Source organism: Leptidea sinapis, chromosome 21, assembly GCF_905404315.1.
Source record: "Leptidea sinapis chromosome 21, ilLepSina1.1, whole genome shotgun sequence".
Lineage (NCBI taxonomy): Eukaryota > Metazoa > Arthropoda > Insecta > Lepidoptera > Pieridae > Leptidea > Leptidea sinapis.
The window spans coordinates 3,638,580-3,655,927 of record NC_066285.1 but is presented as its reverse complement, the minus strand read 5'-3'; the positions used below and the strand labels follow the sequence as shown (position 1 = coordinate 3,655,927).

Sequence of the window (17,348 nt, the reverse complement as noted above, 5' to 3'; positions counted from 1 at the left end):
ACCAATATTTTAATAAACTTCACGATGTATATTCTAGTGCACGTTACCAAAATTTTCTTATAATTGGAGACTTTAACTTACCTCATCTGAACTGGTCTTCCATTTGTCAAGACACTTTATTGTTCTCCACCGGGTGCGAGCCATCTAAACTACTAATATACACTATGTCCTTTATGAATTTAAGACAAACCAATATTATTCAAAATGAAAATGGAAGACTCCTTGATTTAGTATTATCTACTTTAACAAACCGTATCGAGCGTTCGGATGATCCTTTGCTTAATACGGTACCTCATCACCCACCTTTGGACATATCGTGTAGTATAAATACTTTAAATAATAATATTATGCCCTGTATTGCTAACATTAAAAGGAATTATTATAAAGCAGACTATTATCTAATTAACAGCGCAATAGAAGAAGTGGACTGGATTTCTCTCCTATCTTCTCTTTCAGCCGAAGAAGCCGTGAATGTCTTTTACAAACAAATTCAAATAATCATCAACTCTCATGTTCCTTTTGCCAAAATTAGTTCATCTAAATTCCCCACCTGGTTCTCTAAACCTTTAATAAAATGTTTAAAACGCAAACTCAAAATATGGGCCCGTTGGAAATCTTACAAAAACCTGCGTGATTATCAGGAATTTTCACTATTACGTAAACGAGTTAAATTGCTTCTTACTACATGTCATAATAAGTACATTAACAACGTTGAAAACTCCTTGAAGAATAATATTAAATTTTTCTGGAAATATGCATCTTCTTTAAAAGAGTCTAACTCAGGTTATCCTCGCTTAATGTGGTATGACGGTGTCGAATCTGATGATCCTAAATTCATAGCTGATATGTTCTCTAAATATTTTCACTCAGTCTTTGAACCCGGTTTCGATGGAGCATATAGTATTGACCAATTTGAAAATATAAGTTGCGACGCCGATCATACTCCGCTAATTGACAATGTACGTCTCCACAGACCCAATATTTTAGCAGCACTCCAAAATATCGACCCCAATAAAGGCGCCGGTCCTGATAACATTCATCCGGTTTTTCTAAAGCGTACTTGCAAAACGCTATCTATTCCTTTGGAAATTATTTTTAATAAATGTTTATCCTCTGGTTACTTTCCTAGTATCTGGAAGATAGCTTATATTACGCCTATATTTAAAGCAGGAGCAAAAAATCAAGTCGCAAATTATCGTCCGATCTCTATACTGTCATCTATTCCAAAAATTTTTGAGAAATTGGTACACCAAGTCGTATACACTAAGCTAAAACACACAATCATAGAACAGCAACACGGTTTCGTGGCTGGCAGATCTACTTTGTCAAATCTTCTTGTTTTTACTGATTATTTATTTAAAGGCCTTGACAATAAAAACCAAATTGAAACAGTCTACACAGATTTCCAAAAGGCATTTGACAAGGTGGACCACCTACTGTTACTAAAAAAATTATCATACAACGGTATAAAAGGTAACCTCTTGCGTTGGTTTGCTGCTTACCTAAGTGCCCGAGTACAATCGGTAGTTATTAATGGTTTCATCTCCCCTACAGTTAACGTAACGTCAGGCGTACCTCAAGGCTCTATACTTGGTCCATTGCTTTTCACACTTTTTATTAACGACATCTCTGATTGCTTTAAGTCTTGTAAGTTTTTATTATATGCAGATGATTTAAAATTGTATTCCCATATTGTTGACTTCAATGATGTCCTGCTTATGCAGGAAGACTTGAATAGGTTAGATGTCTATTGCAAAAGTAACAAACTATTTTTAAGTTACACTAAATGTAAGCATATCTCTTTTACGAAAAACAAAAATAAAATTGAAACGAGATTTACACTAGGCGATCAAGAACTTGAAACAGTTACCTGTATTCGTGATCTTGGGGTATACCTTGATGCCAAGTTGACACTTAATGACCACATTGATCACATAGCGAATAATGCATATCGTATGTTAGGCTTTATTACACGCGTCTCTAAGGCATTTAAAAATAAAGATACATATATGTGTCTTTTTCGAACACTTGTGCTGTCTCAGCTTGAATATGTCACCCCAATATGGAATCCGCTGTATAAGGTATATGACCATCAGGTCGAGATGATACAAAAGAAATTCTTGCGTATCCTAAACTTTCGCTTGGGTGGACGTCGATACCACTACAAGAATCTCTTAAAACAATTTAATATTCTTTCATTAAGCCAGCGACGGAGTTTAATTGAATTAGACACTCTGAGAAAAATATGTACGAGTGAAATCATATCCTCAGAATTGCTTCAGTTAATCGATTTTCATATACCAGCCCGTGCTACACGCTCTAATAATTTATTTCATCTCTCAAAAACCAGGACAAATACTGGTATACGTACGCCACTGCACAGAATGTTTGCTCTCCATAACTCTAGATTTAATGATGTAGATATGTTTTCGTGTTCCTCTAAAACTTACAAACTCAGAATAAAACAAATCCTGGCACAAACAGAGTAAGTTAGAAATCACGTAATTTCATCTAAATTGTAACAATGTCTACCATGCATTATGTTAGATTTATTTATCAACTGGTTGTCTGCAACTAAGTGTAATGTAAGTGTAAATTTAAATATTAAGTGTACTTAGTGAAACTGTTGAAGGAGACATCCTTGTGTCCATATTTCTATTTTTACTTTATCTACTTTATGTTTAAGGATGTATCTGTATTTGTTTCCAAATAAATAAATAAATAAATGTTGGTTCTTAGTACTAAATCTAAACACGTATTTACTGGTTTGTTCTGGTGACAAGTAAAGCATTTGAACTGAGTGATTTTTTTTTTAAATAAAAATATAGTTACAATGACACGAGGTTTCCTTTCTTTCCATTAAAAAGTATTTTTTACCTAAGTATTTCTGTAATATTCGTCACACACACACCACACCAATTGCTATTGCAAAATAGTGATGCACTAGTATAGCCAGTGTTATTTATTATTATTTATTTTAGTAACTGACCCGGCCAACATTGTTTTGCCATACAAATTATTTTTAGAGTTAGACCGTTTCTTGGACATTGCAACATTACTTTATATTTCTAAAATAAAAGATTTTTTCTAAAATAAGCGTAGCCTAAGTTACTCTTTATTACATCAGCTACCTGCTAATAAAAGTCCCGTCAAAATCGGTCCAGCCATTTCAGAGATTAGCCGGAACAAACAGACAGACACACAAAAAATGCAAAAAATGTTATTATTGTGTATGTACCGTATATATATTCATAGTATATACATGTAGTAAAAAACGGTTATTTCAATATTACAAAGAGAAACTCCAATTTTATCCAATTATTTTATTTTATGTATCGATAATTACATGCACATCGTATCTCACGCTACAACTTAGACCGTTGTGATACAAAAAAAAACAAGCATTGTGTGTTATCGATTTTCGAATAAATATGTAAGTTATTCGAAGCTCGTACGGTGAAAGTGTACTAGGACTCACTGTGCACAAATTCAAGAAATATATTAAAGCTTCTTTGACAAAGAAAGCTTACTATAGTATAGTAGATTATATATGGTATGATAATGCATGGTTCTTGCCTGGTTCTGCGCAGGCCACTAAAATTGTATAATATTAAATTAAATAGGCTAAGTTGTTATATGATTTAAAAGGTGGGCTGGGAGATTTTTATTAGTTCTTTTCCTCATGTCATGCCCCTTTCCAAAATGATGTAGCTTTTCGACGTTTACCAAGTGTTGTTGGAATATGTTATGTTATTGTCACTCCCTATCGTAAATAAATATTATTTCATTCCATTCTAAACAATAACATTACGATGACGTAGTGTGTGTGTGTGTGTAAGTCCTACACACCTGCGAATAAATTCAAAGTTTCTGAGTAAATTTTACCAACTCACACTGGTCTTACAAGGGCTTAACCCCAAGTTGTTTTCAGGTAAAATAGGGGCACAGTTGTGGAAAATAACCCGTCGATACCTTTACTTTTCACTGATACTTAGCTCATTGTTTTAAAAATGCGAACTTGACTTTTGCATTGGGCTGCCTTAGCTTAATCTCAATATACTTTCAGCTGTCAAATGACTATAAAAACTGATAATAAAATGAAAGATTAAGCTTACAGTCAGCAAGTTTCAGTAAGCAAAGTCTAAGCTAAGGATGATCTAGATGTCAGCCTCATTCCCATTAAAAGTGTTACTCACCTCGCTGGCCAGCTCATTGTATTTCTGCTTCTCGTCGGGCTTGAGCGAGTACCACCACTCGCCGAGGATCTTGCTGACGGTGCGGTTGTCCTGGTTGGGATGCAGCTGGTGCACCATCTGGCGGTGTCGCTTCGAAAATATCATGAACGCGTTCATCGGCCGCCTGATGCGACGTTCCTTCTGTGTGGGGAAACGCTTACATTAGCATTGTGTGATTCACTTTTTTTAAGAATTAGTTATATGGTCACGGGTAACATTGAGGATATAAGTAATCTTTAATTCCGTTACACGCATCAGGTCTTAAAAAAGTAATCAACTTTTATATTCATGTATGTATGTATGTATGTATGTATGTAGTAAACATTGGGGCGTGTTGCAATTTTCCATCTGAAATTATTGTTGAAAACTACCTTTTCAGAAATAATTTCAGATGAAAGATTATACAATTGACTGACATAGGTACGGCGCGATTTATTTTAACTTTACTTATATCCATAGTATTATGTCCTATGGTATAGTGCTGTGTGGCAACGCTGCCTATATTAATACAATCTTTATGCTTCAGAAGAGGACTATTCGCGCTATCTATAACCAAAGGAATCATTGAGAGTAAAATTTAAAGAAAACATCTTGATTGATGCTTCTCAATATATTCTTGATAATGTTATGTACATAGGCACATAAGCGAATTTGCTAGAAACTGTCATAACCATAATGATGAACAGACTAACAGAACAAACAGACAAACTTATAATGCCTACTACTCAGCTTAGTCGAGTTAGTAAATCTTTTGTGGGGCAATGTATATGCTTTTACAACAAGATCCCAGAAAATGATCAAAACAAATGTATTACAAAATTCAAAAGAATTGTTAAAAAACGTTTGTGTTGTAAAGGTTACTATAAAATACAAACATGACTTTCTTAATGATATAATGACACAGATTAGGAATGGAGCGACCGCCCTCAGGCCTTTAAATCATAAGTTTAATAGTACGATATTACTTTGTAACCATATTTTTTATGAAAAAAAAATAAGCCCGCTGAGTTTGTTGCGCCCGTTCTTCTCAGGACTGAGGCATACTTTTTGGAATTAGTGGTAGTTTTTGACTACTAATAAGTGATATCATATCCTATTTAGAATAAAAATATATGAATTTGAAAAAGAGGTAAGGTTAGGTAAAAAACACAAGACAAAGAGAGGCAGCTTCTAGGTGAATAAAAATGTAAGTTAATAGCGCTGTGGGATCACAATTACACCTTATTTTATTTTATAATATTGACACACTTTCTACACAAATTATCTTGCCCCAAATTAAGCATATATTGCCTGTGTTATGGGTTACAAGACAATGATATATTTAATACAATATACTTACTTAAACATACATAAATACATTTAAACATCCATGACTCGGAAACAAACATCCATATTCATAATATAAATGCATTCACCTACCGGGATTCGAACCCGGGACCTCTAGCTTAGTAGGTAGGATCGCTCACCACTCGGCTATACACGTCGTCATTGACTGCAAGAGTCACTATTTATATATACAATTGATTTTGCGGAGTGAGCCTTCTGTACTTGTATTACATATTCTTTGATAGGGTTTTTTATTCTTTGGTTATCAGTTAGGTACGGAACCGAATATAAATAGAAAAATCGTGTAAGTTATTTTTAATTAAAAAGAGCGCAAAAAAAGAATGCTGGGAGAGTTTCTTGCGGCGCTTCTTCTCAATCAGAGCGCCATTTAGTCTGTTGGAAATGACATCAAAAAGAATTCTAAAGGAATCAATTTCAAGCCTTTTAACCTTGTCTGGTGCGCCGGTCTGGTTGAGCGAGGATAGGCTGTGCGAGCGACGGTTGGTGCCGGCCTCGGGGCCCGAAGTCACCGTCTCTTCGCACTCAAACACCTCGTCGTCTTCGTCGGTGCACATTGACGTCACAGTATCTGCAATGATGCGACGAAGTTGAGTCAGTTATGTTACTATTTGACGGTGAACATGAAGAAATATCTAAAAATAAATTAGTAAAATGCAAATTTAGCTTTTGGTGTTTAATGTTCAATATTTTTTTTTTGTGTTCACTCCTTTTTTTCTAGAAAAGGATGACAAATGAGCATTCGGGGTCATTACTATATAGTTGTACGCATTTTTAGTTGTAGATAAGGTACGTTTGTCCTATTGACATGGAAACACCGCGGAAGGAAACATTTATTATGAAACTGTTATTTAAATGATAGTTAATTCACATTGTGTGATTTTATCATCATCATCTCAGCCAGGTAGACGTCCACTGCTGGACAAAGGTCTCTACGATCGCAATGATGACTGATTCCCTATTCTTGAATTGGATGTAGTACCTGAAAACGTTCCAAGCCACAAACATCACATTTTAAGAAATTCGTGTTTAAAGTTAAATATATATTAGTGTATTCCATACATGTGGGTTGGGCTACTAAGTCATGATGTTATTTAAAGAGTGACAGTAGGTCTGCCATTTTTTTGTCAGCCCGTAAATATGAATTGTATGTTGTGTCCCAATTCCGACATGATTGTGGTTTGGAATGTTTTTCTGGAATTACATCCAATTGACAAGCATAGATTATCCATATGTTTGGCGAGTCTCGACTAGCTCCCATGTCTCGAGTTCGCATACTCTATGTGATTACTACGCAGGGGAGTGCATTGGTTTTCCAGCGCGGTATGCACTGGAAGCCTAACTTGTCGTAGTTGCGATTAAGATTATAAGGATAAATATAGGTTAACTTACCAACATTTTTGTGCCGTTCTGTCAGATTGAACATATTTTTTGCAAGATTTATCAAATTATTCAAGTCACCGTAACCAGTATCATTCCACACGGTCTTCGTTGTAGAAATTATACAGCAAGGAAAGCAGAACAATAAATTGGAATGGTGGCATCCAGCTAGCCAAGTGTATTTTTCGTAATACTTGGGTGTTGAAATATCTCATAGTTTTACCTTTTTGTTGAGTTAAACTAATATTTGGCATTGATCTATTAAGAGAAACAATTTTTATTCTATTTCCGAACGAAAAGTGTGCAAAAGGATACGAATCTAATTTCTGTAAACAAATCGTATTTTCGCCACAATCCTGACACTGGAATTTCTCCATTATATTTTAATTCCTTACTAGTTACCTATTTTAAACACAAAACACACAGCAAGTTATTTTTTTTTCAACACTAAATATAATTAACAATAAACAAATCAACACAAAACAAATAACTAATGTAATTAGCTTTATACTTCCCGCTCGTGATATAAAGTACACGAAAACACAACTAAAAAAATGGCGCTATCATTGTTGATTACTGAACAATATATTTTTATTTCCGGAAATGTCATATTTTATATCTCACAATATTGAATCACGTCATGTGCGATGTCAAAACTCTTATGGGAGCGCAATAAGGTTAAAACTCAGACACTCAGCGAACGAGATACGTCATAATAGTACTCATAAATCATAATGTGTAGTCGGAAATATAATTAGAGATCAAAAATGTGAACAATGGTGTTGCCAACAACAAATAATATATTTTTTATTGTGCGTGTTTAAATGTACTAAAATATCAGTTTAAAATTAAAAGTTTAGTCTATATACATATAATTAAATATTGCACAACGTTTTCTCTTTGTAATATAGCATAAAATACATCCAATATTTAAATTGTAAATTCATTGATTGCTTTGACAGTGGCAATAAGATAGAAGCTCTAAACATTTGGCTCGTCTACAGAAGAAATAGGTACGTAAATAATGTTAATATTTGTCATGTCACTAGACAGGTATGCCTGGTTGCCATATTGTTTTGTTCATTCGGCTTCTGACGATTATCGTGATCGAATGTGCTCTTCTTGCTTATCGTTTATATATTAAACTATATTTTATTTGTTTATATAATAAATATGGGTCAATGAAGGTGCGTATTAATAAGATATACCTATACTATATACATGTTTATGTAGCGGTATATTATGTATCTCATATTTGCAAAAAAGTGCAAAGTGAATTTTGCGTTTATACAATATGAAGATTTTATTATTACAGTTAATAATAGTAAATACTTTTACAGGTCACGCAACATCGAAGATGTGGTTTGATACTCAAATTAAAACTCCTAAATTAGCCTTCTTAGAGTGCCTTATCACAGGCTTAAAAGCTCGAATCAGAATAAGAAGGCGTCTTACAATATCTCATACATGCAGCGAGAACGGTTTTGTGGATGGAGCATTATTAATGTTTGAGTCCAAAAAAAACACTGAAAATTCGCTCATTATGAAAAGTGGTAGGGCATACTGCCAAAGCTAAAAGCCAATTCGGTGTTTGTTTTAATGTCCCCCTACTAAGGTTAGAATTGAACCCGACAACTGCCCGACGGAAAGGGCAAATTCTTGAATAGCTCATATCTAAAAATATAAATAATGAATAAAGCTCAGTTACTAGACATCGTAAAAAGAGGTAAACATAATATATATTTACGTTTTATGTATTATTAATCAAAATAAGTTTATTATTAAATTACCGAGGAAAATGTTATTAATCTCTGAATTGTCATTTTGACAATGATATTTCTTTGTTTACAGTTTTGATCTCGAATTACATTTCCGAGTATAGGTATAATTTCTTTCGTTGGTTTAATTCGTGACAGCTGTAGTTGTCAGTTCGAACTGTTATAAGCTTGCCTACCCAGGACGTGCCAAAGAAGTCAAATTGCGATGTTCATATTCAAGAACGATATACATATAGTAATTGTATATTTGCTTCTGTGGTCGTATAACCTTGACAAATAAAATTTGTTATTTATTTATTTATCGCGTAACGAAGAACTTACGGGTTGGGTGTTCAATAGAAGTTCGATTATAGAATAAAAGTACTAAATTTATCTGAATTACCGGGCGGCGGGCGGGGACGCGGCGCGCAGCAGCGGCACGAGCGACTGTTACTAGGTGACAACAATACTGGTTACCGTTGCTCTCAGTCTTGATCTGCTCCTCGGTCTTGACGTGCGGCGTGTGCGGCGTGTGCGGGGTCTGCGGCGTGTGCGGCGTGTGCGGGGTCTGCGGCGTGTGCGGCGTGCGGGGCGTGCGCGGCGAGGCCGGGTGCGCGGGGGCGGCGGGCGGGGACGCGGCCCGCAGCAGCGGCACGAGCGACTGTTACTAGGTGACAACAATACTGGTTACCGTTGCTCTCAGTCTTGATCTGCTCCTCGGTCTTGACGTGCGGCGTGTGCGGCGTGTGCGGGGTCTGCGGCGTGTGCGGCGTGTGCGGCGTGTGCGGGGTCTGCGGCGTGTGCGGCGTGCGGGGCGTGCGCGGCGAGGCCGGGTGCGCGGGGGCGGCGGGCGGGGACGCGGCCCGCAGCAGCGGCACGAGCGACTGTTACTAGGTGACAACAATACTGGTTACCGTTGCTCTCAGTCTTGATCTGCTCCTCGGTCTTGACGTGCGGCGTGTGCGGCGTGTGCGGGGTCTGCGGCGTGTGCGGCGTGTGCGGCGTGCGCGGCGAGGCCGGGTGCGCGGGGGCGGCGGGCGGGGACGCGGCGCGCAGCAGCGGCACGAGCGACTGTTACTAGGTGACAACAATACTGGTTACCGTTGCTCTCAGTCTTGATCTGCTCCTCGGTCTTGACGTGCGGCGTGTGCGGCGTGTGCGGGGTCTGCGGCGTGTGCGGCGTGTGCGGCGTGTGCGGGGTCTGCGGCGTGTGCGGCGTGCGGGGCGTGCGCGGCGAGGCCGGGTGCGCGGGGGCGGCGGGCGGGGACGCGGCCCGCAGCAGCGGCACGAGCGACTGTTACTAGGTGACAACAATACTGGTTACCGTTGCTCTCAGTCTTGATCTGCTCCTCGGTCTTGACGTGCGGCGTGTGCGGCGTGTGCGGGGTCTGCGGCGTGTGCGGCGTGCGCGGCGTGCGCGGCGAGGCCGGGTGCGCGGGGGCGGCGGGCGGGGACGCGGCCCGCAGCAGCGGCACGAGCGACTGTTACTAGGTGACAACAATACTGGTTACCGTTGCTCTCAGTCTTGATCTGCTCCTCGGTCTTGACGTGCGGCGTGTGCGGCGTGTGCGGGGTCTGCGGCGTGTGCGGCGTGCGCGGCGTGCGCGGCGAGGCCGGGTGCGCGGGGGCGGCGGGCGGGGACGCGGCCCGCAGCAGCGGCACGAGCGACTGTTACTAGGTGACAACAATACTGGTTACCGTTGCTCTCAGTCTTGATCTGCTCCTCGGTCTTGACGTGCGGCGTGTGCGGCGTGTGCGGGGTCTGCGGCGTGTGCGGCTTGCGCGGCGTGCGCGGCGAGGCCGGGTGCGCGGGGGCGGCGGGCGGGGACGCGGCCCGCAGCAGCGGCACGAGCGACTGTTACTAGGTGACAACAATACTGGTTACCGTTGCTCTCAGTCTTGATCTGCTCCTCGGTCTTGACGTGCGGCGTGTGCGGCGTGTGCGGGGTCTGCGGCGTGTGCGGCGTGCGCGGCGTGCGCGGCGAGGCCGGGTGCGCGGGGGCGGCGGGCGGGGACGCGGCCCGCAGCAGCGGCACGAGCGACTGTTACTAGGTGACAACAATACTGGTTACCGTTGCTCTCAGTCTTGATCTGCTCCTCGGTCTTGACGTGCGGCGTGTGCGGCGTGTGCGGGGTCTGCGGCGTGTGCGGCGTGCGCGGCGTGCGCGGCGAGGCCGGGTGCGCGGGGGCGGCGGGCGGGGACGCGGCCCGCAGCAGCGGCACGAGCGACTGTTACTAGGTGACAACAATACTGGTTACCGTTGCTCTCAGTCTTGATCTGCTCCTCGGTCTTGACGTGCGGCGTGTGCGGCGTGTGCGGGGTCTGCGGCGTGTGCGGCGTGCGCGGCGTGCGCGGCGAGGCCGGGTGCGCGGGGGCGGCGGGCGGGGACGCGGCCCGCAGCAGCGGCACGAGCGACTGTTACTAGGTGACAACAATACTGGTTACCGTTGCTCTCAGTCTTGATCTGCTCCTCGGTCTTGACGTGCGGCGTGTGCGGCGTGTGCGGGGTCTGCGGCGTGTGCGGCGTGCGCGGCGAGGCCGGGTGCGCGGGGGCGGCGGGCGGGGACGCGGCCCGCAGCAGCGGCACGAGCGACTGTTACTAGGTGACAACAATACTGGTTACCGTTGCTCTCAGTCTTGATCTGCTCCTCGGTCTTGACGTGCGGCGTGTGCGGCGTGTGCGGGGTCTGCGGCGTGTGCGGCGTGCGCGGCGTGCGCGGCGAGGCCGGGTGCGCGGGGGCGGCGGGCGGGGACGCGGCCCGCAGCAGCGGCACGAGCGACTGTTACTAGGTGACAACAATACTGGTTACCGTTGCTCTCAGTCTTGATCTGCTCCTCGGTCTTGACGTGCGGCGTGTGCGGCGTGTGCGGGGTCTGCGGCGTGTGCGGCGTGCGCGGCGTGCGCGGCGAGGCCGGGTGCGCGGGGGCGGCGGGCGGGGACGCGGCCCGCAGCAGCGGCACGAGCGACTGTTACTAGGTGACAACAATACTGGTTACCGTTGCTCTCAGTCTTGATCTGCTCCTCGGTCTTGACGTGCGGCGTGTGCGGCGTGTGCGGGGTCTGCGGCGTGTGCGGCGTGCGCGGCGTGCGCGGCGAGGCCGGGTGCGCGGGGGCGGCGGGCGGGGACGCGGCCCGCAGCAGCGGCACGAGCGACTGTTACTAGGTGACAACAATACTGGTTACCGTTGCTCTCAGTCTTGATCTGCTCCTCGGTCTTGACGTGCGGCGTGTGCGGCGTGTGCGGGGTCTGCGGCGTGTGCGGCGTGCGCGGCGTGCGCGGCGAGGCCGGGTGCGCGGGGGCGGCGGGCGGGGACGCGGCCCGCAGCAGCGGCACGAGCGACTGTTACTAGGTGACAACAATACTGGTTACCGTTGCTCTCAGTCTTGATCTGCTCCTCGGTCTTGACGTGCGGCGTGTGCGGCGTGTGCGGGGTCTGCGGCGTGTGCGGCGTGCGCGGCGTGCGCGGCGAGGCCGGGTGCGCGGGGGCGGCGGGCGGGGACGCGGCCCGCAGCAGCGGCACGAGCGACTGTTACTAGGTGACAACAATACTGGTTACCGTTGCTCTCAGTCTTGATCTGCTCCTCGGTCTTGACGTGCGGCGTGTGCGGCGTGTGCGGGGTCTGCGGCGTGTGCGGCGTGCGCGGCGTGCGCGGCGAGGCCGGGTGCGCGGGGGCGGCGGGCGGGGACGCGGCCCGCAGCAGCGGCACGAGCGACTGTTACTAGGTGACAACAATACTGGTTACCGTTGCTCTCAGTCTTGATCTGCTCCTCGGTCTTGACGTGCGGCGTGTGCGGCGTGTGCGGGGTCTGCGGCGTGTGCGGCGTGCGCGGCGTGCGCGGCGAGGCCGGGTGCGCGGGGGCGGCGGGCGGGGACGCGGCCCGCAGCAGCGGCACGAGCGACTGTTACTAGGTGACAACAATACTGGTTACCGTTGCTCTCAGTCTTGATCTGCTCCTCGGTCTTGACGTGCGGCGTGTGCGGCGTGTGCGGGGTCGGCGGCGTGTGCGGCGGGCGGGGCGGGCGCGGCGGGGCCGGGTGCGCGGGGGCGGCGGGCGGGGACGCGGCCCGCAGCAGCGGCACGAGCGACTGTTACTAGGTGACAACAATACTGGTTACCGTTGCTCTCAGTCTTGATCTGCTCCTCGGTCTTGACGTGCGGCGTGTGCGGCGTGTGCGGGGTCTGCGGCGTGTGCGGCGTGCGCGGCGTGCGCGGCGAGGCCGGGTGCGCGGGGGCGGCGGGCGGGGACGCAGCCCGCAGCAGCGGCACGAGCGACTGCCACGGGAACACGGCGCCGCCGACACCGCCGACGCCGCTTGAAGATACTACAGAAGGGAACAATTGTTTATGACTTTTATCTACACCCATGCTATTAAAAATTTTGAAACAGTTGGCTTATTGCCAACATTAAAACACCCAATGTCCTAATAACCATTACATTATCCAAACAAGTGATGTAATGTTATACTGAATTTCATAACAACACTCCTTTGTTTTTTTTTTTTCGATCCCTTCATGTGCAAAGAGTTTCAACAGACAGCCACATTCTTATTGCTCGATGCGTGGTACGAGGGCGGCACTGAAAATTTCGGGAATCAAGGAAGTGACACAACATTACTATTTTAAAATGTTATTATTGCTTGTCGAAGTATTCTCCGCGAAATTTGACACATTTTTCCATACGATGGAACCAATCTTTGAAGCAACCATTCCATTCGGAAGTTGGGGTCTCCAAAATGGCCGTTTTTTAGGCGTCCACAGCTTCTTCAGGTGATGAAAATCTTTGACCACGCAATTTATTCTTTATTTTAGGGAAAGTATAGAAATCACTAGACGGCGGATGGTCTAATAATTCTATGTTTTCTTGCTCTAAAAACTCTTTTGTTCTGTGCGCGGTGTGAGAACTCGCATTTTCGTGATGGAAGATGATGCGGCGGTTGCAATTCTCTTTACGGAGTTCAGAAACGACCTGTGGCAAACAAATGCTAGCATACCATTCTGCATTAACCCTTCTTTGTCCCTTAAGAGGAATAGTCGCATTATGGCCGGTTTTGGAGACAAACGTGCCCACCATTTTTTTTGCAACACTCCGTGAACGAACAATTTTTGTTGGCTTTAACTCATTTTCGAACACCCTAACTCGTGACTGCTTTTTTGTTTCGGGTTCGTACGCGTATATCCAGGATTCGTCACCTGATTCGATGTTGTATACAGCATTTGAGGATCCTGCGTGCAATCTTTCGAGAATTCTGAAGCACCAAGTAACGCGAGCCGCTTTTTGCTGTTCACAGAGCAAATGCGATATCCATCGGGAAAACAAATTTTTTACACCTAATTGTTCATGCAAGATTATTTGTATTTTACTCATGCCAATGTCTAAAGTAGCCTGAATTTCGCGGTATGTCACATGTCGATCTTCCTCAATCAGCTTACGCACAGCATCAAGTTTTCTTTGGTGACTGCAGTTTTTGGACGACCTTGACAGGGATCATCACTGAGCTTGACACGTCCACGTTGAAATTCAGCAAACCAGCGATAAATTGTGGTTTTGGATGGGGCTTCATCACCAAATGCAGAAATCATCCGGTCAACACGTCGATTTTTTTAACCAAGGAGTTTTCAATTAAAAAGATTTTAATATAACAGGAACAGTGGAAATATTCCATTCCCGATACTTTTAGTGCAGCCCTCGTACCCGTATGAATATCAAAAAAAAGAATATTTTCGTTTACGCGCGTTCCACACAACCAGAACGTCGCGCGCCGTAAAAAAAAAGTAGGTTATTCGAATCCCCGCCATTTTTCTTCGATATTTTTATTGTTTTGTTTACAAAAAATGAGCGATTCAAGTTTTGACAGCACACCGCCAGATATTTTAAACGCTGCAAAAGAGCATAATATTCAAGTGAATTTTAATAATTGCACTATACAAAATGTAAATTACTACTAAAATAAATAATTCTTTCATAAATACTTAGTTTATTTGTATATTATAATCAATGATGGATGATATTAGGTTACTACTAGGACTGGCTGTTTTAATGAAAGCAGTAAGCTAACTGTTTCAGAATCTTTTAGAAGATTCATGGGTGTAGATAAAGTCTTGTATGCAACTGTTGACAATTAGGTATTAAAGCACTCATGTGATACTATTATCACACTCGGCTTGGCCTCGTATAATAAACCCACATTCGTGTTTTAATGCCCCTTTTTACACAACAGTTGCATAAATAACTATTTCACGCTTTTGAATCAACTTCAAAAAAGGAGGAGGCTCTCAATTCGTCGGTATGTTTTTATTAGCTTCACCTGTAATGTTTGTTTGTAACCGACTCATTTGGATGTCATTTTGACCCACTTAAACGGCCAGATTTCGTAAAATTTCGTAGATTTATCGAGGACCGATGACAATACACTAATTTGATAAAATTACCCATTTTTCAAGTTGCAAAATATGGTTTTTGTTGATTTTTTAGTTAAGTTTTCTATCGAAAGTGTGTTTTTTAGGTTTTTTTAAATGGTATTTTTATTTAATGTGACTTTTTTATTTTTTATATTGTGACTTTTACATACGATACAAGAAAAAATACAAATATATTAATATTAAAAACAAATTGTCTAAATATAGTTCAATATGGCACAAACCATACCATACTATGCATATGGTGACATACCAAGTTGCGATTTCCAACAAATAACTCTAAAAAAATGCAACACCTATTCTGAAAAGAAAGCATAAGTAATGCATTCAGCATTATGGTACCTATAACTTATATTGTTCCATGACTTCAGAATTTCTAAATTATTTAAATACCTCATTGACTTTCGTGACTGTGTATTTTCAATATGAAAAGTTTTTCATTGTAAATTTATATTCACATGCATGATTTTCAATAGAACTTACCAATTATGGCTGTGTGTGAAGTGGGCGGGGGTAGAACGGGTAACAACTGACTAGGGTGTACTATGACTGCGCTACTATTCACATTATTTACCTGAAAATGATATGTTTCATTTAGTAAAATGCTTTCTTTACTGCATAATAATTCCAAAAAAATGTCTGCTCGAAATACAATATAAAGTATTATTATAATCAGCTCAAAAGATTTTGTATTTTGTATTTAACTATTATTGAGTAAGATATCTATACTAATATTATAAAGCTAAATATCGTTGTTTGACCGACTAAAATCTGGATCGACCAATACAATACGAATAATTCTTTTTGTGTACAGGTTGATGGCAGTGTAAAAATTTAAATTCTATATATAATTATTATTACTAAATATCGTATATATTATGGTGAAACCGCTTGTTGTTTATATATTTTCAAGAACTATGACGATTTTAGAAGCATAACATTGGTCCTTCGAGCCGGACACATGCCGTCATAATATATTAAAAGCTCTGTACATTGTAATACTATGTTTTCTTTTTTCCAATCGCATTGCGATTTGCCAGTAATGAATACTTACATGATCTCCATTGTCTATTGTCCGTTGTTCAGGTTCAGGATCGTTGTTAATCTGCGTCGTTAGCTGATGCGATTTGTGATCTATCTGTAACGATATGCCTTGTAAGAGCACTAATTAAACTGTTATCACTATATATATGATATTTTACTCATGCTTTGAATAAACAGTAAAAACTATTTATTATCAGTACCTTATTAACTTGCTAAATATAACAGTCCTGATTTCATCTTTTAAATTTTCAGAGTATTTGAGAGATGAAAAAATTTACAACATAAATATATATTTCTTTGAGCTTAGATTGCTAAGTCCATATGTAACTTATAAAAAAAATACTATACTATGTACTATGCAATGGTGTGTTAGTAATTTATCTTCCATCATCCAATTCACTATAGATATATAATGGAAGAGACCTGATTAATTAAAATTGCATAAACAAAGACTCACTTGCACAGTATCGGGGGGCTCGTTTTTTATCAACACGATTTTCTTCTCCAAACTATTTTGCGGTATGACGTAAAACCGTTTCATCGAATCCTTCGAATCCGCGTCGACGAATGAGACGAACCGCGCCTGTATCGGCGCCGGCTTTAATATCCTCTTATTGTCCTCCATTGTGCGAGCCTCGGAAAGTTCTATTGGACGTATTTCGCGCTTCGGGTGACCGTCCGTTTGCGACACGGAACGGTCGTTCTCCTCGTACTCCGAGACTCTTCTATGCAGAAAATTTTCACGGTTACCCTGTGGTGACGTCATTTCTTCCCGCTTGTATATATCCAAGCCGTTTCTTAAGTGCGGCTGATTCATTGTCTGGTGGCGGTACACGTCCATTCCGTTTGTGGAAGGAATGCTTCGATGTAAGACTAGGTTGTGTGGAATATCGTCGACTTTCTCGCGGTTAGCAATGCTGGTCTGTAAGCTTTGGTTCATGCTATTGATGGAGGATATGCTGGTTGGAAAGTTTTGAGTTGAATGTAGCGTGGGCACACCCATGTTGGATTGCATATTGCTCTGAATGTTAATGTTTGGCGCTTGATTGCTGATGGGATTATGTTGAGTGGATTGTAAAGTATGTCCATTACGATTCTCATTCTGAAATAAATAAAAAAAAGGAAGCGTTATGCATCATATCTACTACATATCAGAAAAGAGGAAG

General features: G+C 42.8%; 2 protein-coding genes across 2 annotated transcripts in view; both read right to left on the bottom strand.

The window, feature by feature from the left end:
- LOC126970511 (putative transcription factor capicua) overlaps positions 1–12,708 on the bottom strand; it is a 34,295-nt gene extending 21,587 nt beyond the window's left edge. Inside the window, exons 1-3 of the mRNA XM_050816462.1 lie at positions 12,650–12,708; positions 6,011–6,150; positions 4,197–4,376 (exon numbers count right to left, since the gene is read on the bottom strand). Coding sequence (XP_050672419.1) covers positions 4,197–4,376; positions 6,011–6,136 — 306 coding nt within the window. The 5' untranslated portion in view covers positions 6,137–6,150; positions 12,650–12,708. The remainder of the gene's footprint in view (positions 1–4,196; positions 4,377–6,010; positions 6,151–12,649) is intronic.
- Positions 12,709–15,621: 2,913 nt separating this feature from the next.
- LOC126970509 (uncharacterized) overlaps positions 15,622–17,348 on the bottom strand; it is a 48,786-nt gene continuing 47,059 nt past the window's right edge. The window contains exons 11-13 of the mRNA XM_050816458.1: positions 16,640–17,284; positions 16,193–16,272; positions 15,622–15,712 (exon numbers count right to left, since the gene is read on the bottom strand). Of these exons, the coding sequence (XP_050672415.1) occupies positions 16,252–16,272; positions 16,640–17,284 (666 nt within the window). The 3' untranslated portion in view covers positions 15,622–15,712; positions 16,193–16,251. The remainder of the gene's footprint in view (positions 15,713–16,192; positions 16,273–16,639; positions 17,285–17,348) is intronic.